The 12,479-nt window shown below is 40.8% G+C and overlaps 1 protein-coding gene across 2 annotated transcripts in view; it reads left to right on the top strand.

Annotated features, from left to right (window-relative positions):
* Positions 1 to 699: 699 nt before the first annotated feature.
* CEMIP2 (cell migration inducing hyaluronidase 2) overlaps positions 700 to 12,479 on the top strand; it is a 37,390-nt gene continuing 25,610 nt past the window's right edge. Inside the window, exons 1-5 of one of the 2 annotated variants that reach the window (XM_086629141.1) lie at positions 700 to 1,029; positions 5,737 to 5,877; positions 6,417 to 6,978; positions 9,250 to 9,419; positions 10,421 to 10,609. In XM_086629141.1, the coding sequence (XP_086485267.1) occupies positions 705 to 1,029; positions 5,737 to 5,877; positions 6,417 to 6,978; positions 9,250 to 9,419; positions 10,421 to 10,609 (1,387 nt within the window). In that variant the 5' untranslated portion in view covers positions 700 to 704. The remainder of the gene's footprint in view (positions 1,030 to 5,736; positions 5,878 to 6,416; positions 6,979 to 9,249; positions 9,420 to 10,420; positions 10,610 to 12,479) is intronic. The other variant, XM_086629142.1, reaches the window with a different exon arrangement.

The following is a 12,479-nucleotide window of genomic DNA, read 5'->3' as shown; positions in this document are numbered from 1 at the left end:
CTTTTACAGGACCATTCATGATGCACTTTTACTAGCAACCGAATCTAGTGAGTAAACTAAGAGTTTGTGGGCGCTATGCACCTCAGCTAATTAAAAGTGTTGACTAAGTTGCATCAGCATGAATATAAATAAAATTGCGTTTGGTATTTTATGTATTAAATTTAACTGCTTTTTACTGCTTCCAGAGTGGGAGGAAGGCTTGTCTCTTTCAGCTTCTTTTCCATAAAGGAAAACAATGAGGAGTTTGTTCAGCTTCTTCGTGCAGAAGAAATACATTTAGGCATTCTTTGCATAACTGTGGGGAAGAAGGGGTTGCTAGCTTTCTCATTGTTCAGCTTGTTTCTTAATCGCATAATACAAGTTAACTGTGAAAACGGTCTGTGAAAAATACCTGGTGGAACTACAAAGAAATGGTCTGTGCTGTACTGTGTTCTCATACCAGATGCTTTTGGGTTTTAATTTCATTGGAGATATATATACTATTGTTTCAAGCTGTTATACCATGGCAAATGACCAGTGGCAACTGAGTGACTGATAAATAACCACAGTTTTGGTGGCTGTTCTTCTTCAGAAGGCATGTGGCTTAAAAGGAAACAAACAAACAAAAGCAATTTTTTCTTTTATGTATTGTACTCTGTATTCTGAAAGGCCATCTCTTATCTTTTCACTGTGTGTGTATGTGTGTGTTCCAGTGACTTTATAACATGCAAGACACTGATGCCAGGGGGAGCTCCCCTGCTTTCCTCCGGCCTCAGAATGGGAGCAGTCACAAGTCTTCAGGGTACGTCCCGGGGAGAATTGCCCCTCTCCGACCCCCGCCGCCTTCGCAGAGCCATGCTGCAGCCGAATTCACCTCTGCCACACAAGAAGCCCGGACACGACTCCCGTCCTTACCAGTGGATCAGCACCGCCGCCAGGCAGAAGCCGCCAGGCATAAAAACACTCTCATTTGCTTTGCCGTTTCTAGCCTTTCACTTTTTGTTGCACTGGGGATTTTTTTGGGAATAGCTTCAAAATATGCTCCAGATGGTAAGTTCTTTTGCAAACAAAATCATCCTAGAAGTTACAGTCCCTGTGAACATAATTCAATAATTCAGCATCAGGATTAGTGTGTGAAGTGCAAAAGTAGGACGCTTACTGCAGCTTTAGCAGAGAGGGAAGCAGCATTTGGGGGCCAAGATCACTTCCTTTTTCTGTTATCAGTGTCATTTTTGTATGTTTTTACTGCGAATGATTTGACTGGCTTACATGAAGCAAAAAGGCATAGCAGTAAATAAAGACTACGCGTGAGGAGGAAAGAAGCATGAATGTTGCAGAACTGTAATTATTTTTTCTGCAGAAGAAGCTATCTGGTATGTTCACAAGTTGCAGATGAAATGAAATCCTGTCTAAGCAGAATTTATACCAACATTATGTGTTTTCTTTGTTTATACACAAATTGGGCATAGACCTCTTTGATCTATTGGCCCTGATTTGGTTTTTTCAGCTCATCTTAGAAAACTGGGCAACTTTTCATGGAATTTGGAAAACCTCCCCATATGTGTCAGTGGTTAGAAAGTGTGAGGAGGTGATGTGATTAACCGCTGATCACTAAGTATACATCCCTGTGTCCAAATATTGCTAGGAGTTGCTATAAGGTGCAGTTGCTAAAGGTCGGTAGTATAGTTTGGAGCGTGGGTCATTTTGTTGGTTTTCGTTTTTTGTGAGGTTTTTGGTGTTTGTTTTTTTTTTTTTTCCCAGGCGGAAGTCAGGTTTCTAAAAGCTAAACAGGGTTTTGAATTGAAACTGTTGGCTATTTAACACAATAGACTTAGATTCCTCAGTGACTTTTGGCATACTAACTCAAAAGATTCATTTTCCAAAGTCCATGCAGCACAACCTGAACAAATTAGATAATCAATTGAAGATTTCAGATGACAATACAAAATGAATGCACACATCTAACTGGAGTGCTCTTGGTGGTGGCTTGCCAAGATCTCTCCTTGGGTGAAGTTGTTGAGTTTTACCAACAATTATGAAGGAAAACAAGAAGTCCTGAGGGAGTAGTAAATGGAAAGTTATTGCTATGTTATGATCCAGATCAGTGCTAACAGGGATACATACCTGCAGTAAGTACTTTGGTTACAGCCAAGTTCAAGAGACGGCTGAAGGGTGGCTTTGACAGTGGACCCTGAGAAGTACTTTGTAGGGGAACAAAACTTTCTGCTTGATGCCAAGATTTTAAATTGTAATTATCTAGAAGTTGTAGATTTTGAGGATGGTTTCAGTAGGAGTGAGGTGCTATTGTGTGCTGCAGGATACGCAAAATAATATTCCCTTTATGCTTTAAAACCTGATAACGTGAAGGAGATGGCTTGCCTTTTTTAAAGATGTAAGTGGTTTCAGAATGGTTTTGCGTCATTTGCAGTAGCTCATTCCACAGGCATTGAGTTATGTGGAGTTTTTGCACTGAAGACATGGTCAGCACGTGGTTGATGGGTCACTGGGGATGCTAAGGATGTTGCAGGAAGAGTTGCTGTGATTTAGTAGGCAGGCTTTTTTTTTTTTTTTTTTGTCTGCAGTATTGACTTACATAAGGGCTAAGGAGTAACCCAAGGTCGTGACTGTTTTCCTTCAATGTCCCACTGCTTCTTGATGGAAGTCCAGGCCAGTTTTCAGCATTAATTGTTGCAGTGTGTCTTTCTGAAGTGTCCCCACATTATCCCTTAAAAAACCCCAACATGCACCCATAGAATCCTTTGGAAACTCTGACACAAGAGAAACTCCTGCAGGCACCAAGGAAAGTGTGGCTGAAGTTTTAATCCTGCACTATTGTTGTTGCAGCAGCTCCCCAAAAGTTTCCCAACAAGTTGAAATGTTACTATGTTCGGTTCCAACCTAGCACATGTGGAACTGCAGCCAACAACACCAGTTCCAGCTAGTTGTGTTCTTCTTAAGGGCTAATTGGAAATCCATATTGTCAGCACTATTAATGGCTGTTTAAAAGGCAGTGGAGGGAATGTGAGACTTAGTCGTAATTGCGTGTAAATCCTAAACCTCCGGCATACCTTCCCCAAAGGGAAAATGATACTTGTCTGCATTTCTGTTCCTGCTTGTCAGCTGGAACAGTCTTTTTTCCTTCTTGCTTTTATCTTCCTGTCATCATGTTTTTTTTCTAAGGAGTCCTGAAGACTGGAGATCAGGGAGACCACTGGAAATGCAATTTCCTTCCTCATTTCCAGGGTCTTGTGCTGCAGGGTCAGGATGACAAGCTGGGGAGGTTTTCAGGGAAAAGTTCTGCTTGGCCTTTGCAGCTCTCAGCTGGAGCTTGCCCAGGGTAAAAAGGATCCGCAGAAAATTTAGCTGCCAAACTGTGATAAACTTCTGCTGAGCAGAATATAACACTGATAAGTTTTTCCCAGAGGCCCTAAAAGCTCCAGACTTGGTGGCTGAGCAGGTAGAAAGCAACTATTTAACTACATCTGGAGAACTGCTTCCTGCATTTTCCTCTGCCAAATTTCTTATCCTTGCTCCAGCGCATGGAAGGTTCTAGATTTTTTTTTTTTGGCAGGGAGAGGTTTTTTGGTGTTGTTTTTTTTTTCTCCACCATTTGCAAAAATATCACTTCTACCCCCCAACTCTATTAGAAGCAGCTAAACCTTAAGGAGACCTGACCCATTTTTACAAAAATGCTCTGAAGCAGAGGCTTGACTTGAAAAATTTTCAACATGAGTGGTTAAACTTGGCAAGGCCATAACTACCTAATATGTTCTGGTCTCTGCTTCTGTTTTCGTTTACCCTTAACTGTAGAGGCAAGCACTGTGGTCTGTTAAATCTAATCAGTAATTTGGGAGGAATCATGGTGAAGCACCCCACTGCAATCGCTAAAGGAGAATTTCAAAATACTTCTCTGAGCATATCTGATCCGCTTGCCAAAAAGTTGATCCACTGTGCTTCAGAAGCATGCTTGCATTACAGGAGTGCCTTTTTCTGATGCTGGTGGCTTCCTTGCTTGATTGTAATGTACAGTAGATCTACTTTTTTTTTTTTTTAATTATCATGCTATACCTCTCCTTTCTGACTCAACAGAAAAATTTACAGTTACTAGATCATCTCTTCTGTGAATCATACTAAGCAGAAATCATCAGGTTGCTGACTCATAGTTTCCTCACATTGCCCTTTGCTACCAGCCAGGAAATACGTGTTTTTTCACAGTGCCTGTGTGTGTGGTGTCTAGAGGAAAGGGTTTAGTAACTCTGCGTGAGTCAGGCAGTAGACTCGCATTTATCCGGTGAGTGCTCAGCAGTCTTCCTGATCACCATGCTGCTTGCCTTTTTTCTTTCCCTCGTGTTGAATTTCATTTTCTAAATGCTGTTGTCTTAGGACCTCCTCAGAAGATTTTCTTTTGTTATTTTCATTTTTATGTTACTACTTGGATGCCTTTTGCCCTTATGCAGTTCAGCTAATTTTTTCCCCACTGGTAGTCAAATCTTGGTTTGTGTGGGTTTCCTGAGTTGGAAAAGATTTGAAATGCGGAGAGCAACACCAAAGGAAAAATATTTCTGTCAGCAAAACTAAGGCTGGCTTGTGCTAAACTTCTGGATAGGTTTCACTTTCTTCAGATTTTGCAAGAACAGGCTATCGCTAATAGCTTTTTGCCCCCAAAGTTGCATTACAGATGTGTGGGTGTTCTTCTCCAGAAGATAAAATAGGAAAAGGCTGTTTTGACTGTTACCCTCAGTTGGGCTGCTAACCTCTTTATTTTGGCATCTTTTTGGTTGTCTTTTGCTCAAGAAAAATATTTTCAGTCTGACTTTTCTTTTGGTAGGAAAGAAATATATCCAAGGAATATACTTCCCATTTCTGTTTTTGTAGTATGTCTATGCTGCTGTGTTACTTAGCTGCTTAATATGCTAAAGATGTGCATGTTGTAAATACTAAACTAATGTAACTTCATCTGAAACCGCACAACCTAGTCACTTCTTGCTGCTGCTTCTCCTTTTTTGGCCTCGTGGTACGGTGTTATTGCCTGTGTAGTGCCAGACCTTCCAAGGGGTTTCAGCAAGGATTGCATGTGTCGCTACTGTTGTGTGGTTTGTAGTCTGATACTTGAGCTGACTTCCTAAGGAGTACAAACCGTGAGTTTAGACCAAAATGTCTTGTCTCCCAGGAAACTGCTCTAACCATTAACGTATTACACTAAATATACTGAGGACGTCTTGTCCCTCTTTATCCCTCACCTGCAAACCTACACTGAAAGAAGTGATTTGGGTGCTTAAAAGCAAGAATGAATCAACCTTTCTCACACAGGGAGAGACCATGAGGGAGGCAAGATATTTAGATGCTTTACAACCATGTTAGCTGACCTAGGGCATCCAGTGCTCAGTCTGACTGCTGTGGATCCAAGTGCTTCCCACTTGCCTCTCCTCGTCAACTGCAGATGATGTTGAAAGTCTCAAAAAAAAAAAATCAGATGGGGTTCAAAAGTATCTGTTGTCAGCAGTATATGTTGACAGTTCAGTCTGTGGTCATCAATAGTTTAATTCAGTTTAAGAATACCTTCCCACCCTTGAGAGTTTAGCTGCCATTCAGGTGCTACAAACACTAGCATCAGTGGCTGAAGTATTGTAACCACAGAAGGAGATGGGAATCCTTTGTGGGTGACTGACTCTGCCTTTCCCGTGTTCATCCTAATGCTTCCTTGATTGATGAGATGACACTTGTTTTTTAAAAGCTGAATTTCACATTGTATTGCAGAGAATTGTCCCGATCAGAATCCTCGTCTTAAAAACTGGAGCCCTGGAAAAGATCCTGAAAAGAGAGTTTTTATTAAAAAAGGGGATTTCTTTCGTCTGAACTCAGACGCTACAGTGCACTCTATAGTTATACAGGATGGAGGTATGAAATGACAAGATGAACATCGTGCTTCGGTTTACTGCATCACTTCTGTGATTACATGAAAGATGTGTTGAAATTTCATGTTGCAGCTTATTGACCAGTTCCCCTGCTTTTACTCTTCAGCCTGCTACCAGACCAGAAATATCACTAAAAAGATGAATGAACACTGTGTAGAGTCTTTTCAGTGGAGCATTGATGTGGTTTTCTGTAGCGTAGAGTAAAACGACTTGTGTAGGTAGCCTTCCTTGTACAAGATCTGATTGTCTTCTGATGAGGACTGTGAAATGTCAGTAATTCTACCAAAATGGCAGAAAAAGTTATGAATAAACCTACCAACTTCTTAGGAAGATAAATCATGATTTGGTAGATTTATCTATTCTATCTAATTGGTAGAATTACTTTCTCAAATATTCTTAATCATGTATAAGAGTGTAACAGCTTAATTCATGGGTGTGGAAAATCTGTAATTGCAGAACTTGATTCTTTGAGTCTATCTGAATTTCGCTTTGACCTACAGAATTTATTTTTTTTTCCTTTAGGGTTACTTGTTTTTGGAGATGATAAAGAAGGTTCTAAAAATATTACCTTGAGAACTCGATTTATCCTAATAAAGGATGGTGGAATGCTTCATGTTGGAGCAGAGAAATGCCGCTATAAATCCAAAGCAACTATTATTTTGTACGGGAAGTCAAACGAAGGTGCTGATGTGCCAGAATTTGGCCAAAAATTTATTGGCGTGGGCCCTGAAGGAACGCTGGAGTTACATGGGCACCAGAAGTTATCATGGACTTTTCTGTCAAAGACTATGTATTTCTCAGGGCTGGCCTATGGTCATTATACATTTAAAAAGAATTTTTCCCGAGGACTAAATGTGAGAGTGATCGATCAGGACACAGCAGAGATTTTGGAAGTGCTGAAGTTTGATACTCATGAATTTTCAGAAGAAAGCTTGAAGCTCCAGAACTTATTGAAAAATGGAAGTCCTGGTCGAATTGTTGCTATTGCTGTAGGAGATTCAGCTGCTAAAAATCTACTGGAGGAAACCAGAGTGACTATTCAAAATCTTCTGGGAAGCAAGTTTGTCAGAGGATTGAGTTACAGGTAAATAATTTATTTTATCTTTTGTGCTGAGTAAACATTAGATTCTCCCTCCTTTGGGGGATTCATTAAACTTTGATAACGTCTGTTCTTGAAGTATTTAGGGGATTCTGAGTGTTGTACTTAGTATTACAATTGTAGTATTCAGTGTGCAGTATTTGACAGTGCAGAGACCGATAGTCTGTGTGACAGGCTTTATTACTTACTCATACTTGCTCTCTTTCAGTACATCTTTACAGAAATTAAAACTAGGTGCAGCAAGGAATTTTTTTCTTGTTCAAACGTACAGACAGAAAACAGTTGCTAGGTGAAGCTTTTAATGCACATGACTTTATGTTTGCAGGAGCAAGGAATGCCAAGCTAGAAACTGAAAACAGGGAAGGGATGCTAATCCCATATATCAGACAGTGTCTTGTTCATACCTGTGCACTGTTGAAATGAAAGTACATGACCCCTCCACTGATTCTGCAAGGAAATGGATCTGTAAAAATATTTTGTTATTGAAGTGCGCTCTTGGAGGTGTTTCTGTATCATTTGACCATTCTTTTCCTTTGATTAGGGTTCAGATGGTGAAGTAGAAGAGGTATAATAGGAATTATTAAAGCAGGTAACTTAAACTGCTGTGCTGTTCCTGTAGTTGTTGCGTACGACTTTTTTCAGTGCACGTTCTGAACTGGGCTGTGTGCTGCGTGGGGTTGGCAACACGAGCCGAAGGGACACCGAGTCTCCTCACTCAGTCTGTTCTTCAGCTGCCGTTAAGATGGTGCTGCATAACCTGCTTCTGTTCTCCAGGAAACCAGTAATTTAGTTTTTCTGTTTGATTCTTACTCCTTGTGAGCTGGTAGAGGCTTTGTAAGCACATAAAACTGTCTTGTTCTGCGGTGGAAGGTGGGCGAGAAGCTCTCCCCGATTGCTGGCAGAGGAGGTCGGCGAGGCCGTTCTGTTAAACCTGTGAAGCTAGCAAAGGAGATTTTGGCATGGAGGTGAACACTCCGTTGCATCCCTCTCCCCTTCTGCCTCTTCCTGCAAAATAGCACGCATTAAAATACCTTGATATTTATTTTAAATGTTGTTATGTGGAACGTCCAGCTTGTTTGCTGCTGCTGCTGAAAAGCTGGCCCAGTATGTACTAGTCCTATGAACAGGTTAACACTGAACGGTTTTATTTGGCCTTTTAATCCCAGTCAATAGGAATATCATGAGGGGACTGCAAGGAAGGCAACTGGATTGAAGGTGGTTTTAGATCTGCCTTTGAATCAGTCGTTTGCAACGGACTGCAGTCCAGCTAGCTGGCACTGTTTTCATTTGGGGTGACATGATTCGACTGTAATGATGCAAAATTGTTCGGCTTTTTAATAGATGATCTCAACTGCTTCCTCTGCACACATAATTATGGCATTACAGAGCAGTAAAGGACAGCAAAATAGTCTTGTTTTTTGAACTTGGTGGCAGCTCTCTGTGGCAGGAGGTTTATTTTTCGCTTCCGAAAACTTGGATGCATTGAGCAGCACTGTAGGAAGGGGAAGTACATCCAGGACAGTTCCCCGCTCCCTGCCGGCGCTCAGCCAAGTAGATATCCAGCTGAGGGATGGGCCAGCGAGGGGCAAAAGCAAAAACTCGTGGTCCCAGCCTTCAGAAACATCGGTGATGCCTTGCGCAAAAGTTGTGTAGTGTTATTTGGTTCCTTTTCTGGGTCTGAGTATCTTCAAAGGTTCAAAAGGTGTTGCCCGTTCAGTACAGTGGTTGCCAGTGGCAGCTGCTGGTTGTGTCCGTCCCTCCCGGCCTGATGCACACACGGTCCCCTGGGACTCCTGGCCACCTCTCTGAGATGCTGCTTGCTGCACGGCCACGACGGCGGCAGGCAGCTTCAGGAACGTTGGCTCTGGCTCCTGGTCTTCCTGTGCGCCTCAAGTAAAGCTGTGTGGGAGTAGGATCCTGTATTGCGTCTGTCGCTCATCTCTTGAGATTTGCTTTTGGAAAAAGCATATCTTCCTGGATGTTGTACTAAAAATGTATCTGAAAGTCTTCTCCCTTAAAAACTCTTGTATTTGTCAATTTGTATATGGGACATCCAGTTATTTTAAACTGTGTTTCTTCCCAATGAGGACTGCCCATTTTTCTTCTGCATTTTGAAGTTGTGTTTTAAAATTAACTTGGCAGAGCAAGCAAAAGGATTATTTATAATTTCTGTGCTCTTTTTCTTGTCCTTTGCCTGTTTGTAAAGAATTTGTTCAGGACCATTATATTTAAACATTTACTTTGTTTTTTTCACAGGCAAGCCTGGGCTTTCGTTGGTGTAATAGGTGGTGGAAATTCTTCCTGTAACGAATCAGTGAGAAACTATGAAAATCACAGCACTGGTGGGAAAGCTCTTGCTCAGAAAGAGTTTTTCACAGTGGATGGTCAGAAGTTTGTTGTGAGAGCTTACAGCGAGTGGAATGATGGTAGGAATACATTGTGTGAAATCCTCCAGTTGGAGAAGTAGAAAATATTGTATATGCTTTTTTCACTAATTGGTTGCAATTTAAATTTGAGTGCTGTTTTATGATTTTTTGTTGGTGGATTTTTTTTCCTTTCTATGGATAAAGTATGAGAACACAGTTCTTCAGTGCAACCTATATTCTCAATCTGTTTGTAAACAGTATGTGAACAACATAACATTAAGTCTTCATTTTTAATATATTTAGGTAGAGATAAGGGATTTTATAAAAGACTGAAACGATCTCTTTTTTTCTTTTCTTTTAGTAATTTGTCAGTAATGTATATTTGAAATCTAAGCTTTTGAGATGATTATGATCCTAAAAAGAAAACTTGCTAGAAGCCAAGAGAAATGTTTTATTCTTGTTACAATCTTCTGTTGCTGTTTGATGCTGAGCTTTAGGCAGCTTTTCTCATACTAAGTTGAATCTGTGATATAAAGAGCCTAGAAGGCCTACCACTCATCTACTTTTTTCCTTTATTCATTTTTTATATTTAAGATATTTTTGACCTGCATTTTGCTTTTTATGGGCAGTCATCTTTAGCCTGCCAAACTGTTTTATTAGTTGTGAATAAAAAGAAAAGTCTCCCTACTTTGTTTTGTCAGGTCTTTGATTATATCTGTAGAGTTCTAAATGTCAGAAAAATGTCACTTGAAACAAGCAGAGATAGCTGAACCTACAAGTTATTGCCATATGATGCAAGTGTTTTTTAAAAAGAATTCTTACAACTTTTTCTGTTACTGTTAGTTCCATCTCTTCCATTTGTTTATTTGAGATCCACCAAAGAAGCAAGCTGTAATGGTATCTCACACCACCACATTTCAGAGCAGAATTGTACTTTAGAGGGCTTTGGAGCTTGTGAAATCTCATACGTTTCTTACTAGTATTTTCTTGGAGATGGTTTCATAGGAAGGTGAATATAATCTTATATTGTGTTTACTCTTTTTTTTTTTTTTATAAATTAGGTGTCCCAATTTCAGGCTTCCAGGTAGAAGCCATAGGTGGAGTCATACTGAATCTTCTGGATGATGTTAGTAGTTGGGAGCCTGGAGACAGGATTGTGGTTGCAAGCACAGACTATTCCATGTACCAGACGGAGGAATTCACCCTCCTTCCCTGCCCAGAGTGTACCAAGCATCAGGTCAAAGTCAAAGGTATGAGAGCATTCACCACTTGAAGATTGGTGTGAAATGTGCGTTCACAGTAGTACCCGGGACGGTCCCTTTCAGCTGGAGCAGTAAAGAACAGCTTGTTCATCTGTCTCTGTATTGCTTCGTAGCCATATACAGGAACATGTACTTCTCCTTGCTGTAAAATTGCTCCGTATAGTGTCAGGTCTGCTTCACAGCTTACCCCACTAACTTTTCTTCTTTCTTCTCAGGCTCATTGAACACTTTAATTTTTTTCCAAGAGGATTATGCTCGTTTTCCTTTCTTGGCTCCTTTCTGTCTCTTCACTAGTTCTCTTTATACGTGCTTGAATGGCTGTTGTGGTCATTACTGTTTCCTTTGCCTTTAGTGCCCTTCCCATCTTTTGAAGTGTTATTGTTATAATTTTTTCTGTTGTTACTAAAAAAGGAGAAAGGAGAAAAAAAAAAAGGCGAGGGGGAGAAAATGGTAATGTTTGAACCTGTCTCTCTCCTCTTTTTTTTTTTCCTTTTTCTCCCCTCAGTTCCCCCTCCACCCCTCACCAGCAAAACAGTTATGAAATAAGTGGCACTTCCAAGTCTCTGCTCACACAGGATATCCCAGAGTAGCTGCAATCTGTTTTCCCTTTGGGCGTGATGCGCGCAGAACGGTCATGCGTGTTGTTGACCGTTTCCTTTTTTATTACCTGAGTCATTCTCCTTGGCTTCACAAGGGCCTCCGGTGGGACTGGCTCTGCTGGCATCCGTGTCTTCCTTCTGCCGCTCTGCGCCCACTTGGTGCCAGTGCCCTCCTCCCTGGTGCTCCACCAGTCTCAGGTCCTAAGCTTCCTCTCTCACTCTGTTCTGCTGGGCTGCAGCGTCAGTTTGCAGCACAAACTAGCTCGCATTGGTTTGCAGCAGCTGACCAGTGCTTTTTGGGATCTGGTTTTGTCCTTTTCACCTCCAAGTATGGTGTGACTTCCTCTTCTTCAAACCCCTCTTCTCTTTCACCGTTCCTGGAAGTTTTCTGTGAATGCCCATCTTTCCTGTTCACCTGTGCCTGAAGGAGCTGCCAGTTTGTATGTCCCCTCTGCAGTGTGGTGTGCATCCCATCTCACAGCATTTGTTAGCATGGGTTGGGTATTGTTCACTACGTTATGGAGTCTCAGATATGGAAAAAGCATGTCTAATTTCACCTTATTAGGGTGCGCGAAGCCACAGAGCTCACTTAGTGCCTTTGAGCACGACGCTTCCTGTCCTTTAGCGTCTCGTGTTGTGCGTGTTATTGAGCTTTGCTCAATACTCAGTACTTCAAAGAGCAAGCTTAACTTGAAGGTTGCAGTTTGGAGTTAAAGAAGGTTTTTGTCACCGCTGGATTCTGTTTCATCTCGGAAATCATGTACTGTTTAAAAGCCGCTGCCTTTAAAGGATTTTTTAAAAACATAATTTTTTTTACAAGATTTGCAATATGGCATAAAATAAAACATCTTGGCGCTTTTTTTTTTTTAAAATAAATGCTATCTGAAGTATATATGGATTTTTGAAAGGTATTCAAGGACATGAGCTGGCCTATCTTGTGTTTTTTTCCACTCCCATTGTCAAGTTTCATTTGTCATAGTAATGGATACTGTTTAAAAAAACCCCAAACCACCCTATATATTTGTTCCACAAAGAATGAATTTTCTGTGAAATGGCAAACTTGACATGCTGAAGAGCTCACCGTCTTTTGAAATTATTTCTTGTATTTTTTTGCGAAATGTTTAGTTATTTTGGCCCCTTTGTAGTAGGAAAACTAAAAAGTATTGTTTTGTAGGAGGCCTAATTGCTCTTTCTTAACTTGATTTATGTATGCTAGTCAAATATAGGGAAAAACAATAGGTAAGCCTTCAAGGAGAGGA

The sequence above is a fragment of the Tauraco erythrolophus genome, chromosome Z, assembly GCF_009769465.1.
Source record: "Tauraco erythrolophus isolate bTauEry1 chromosome Z, bTauEry1.pri, whole genome shotgun sequence".
Taxonomy (NCBI): domain Eukaryota; kingdom Metazoa; phylum Chordata; class Aves; order Musophagiformes; family Musophagidae; genus Tauraco; species Tauraco erythrolophus.
Note: the sequence above shows the minus strand (reverse complement) of the source record. Positions and strands in the feature narration are given on the sequence as shown.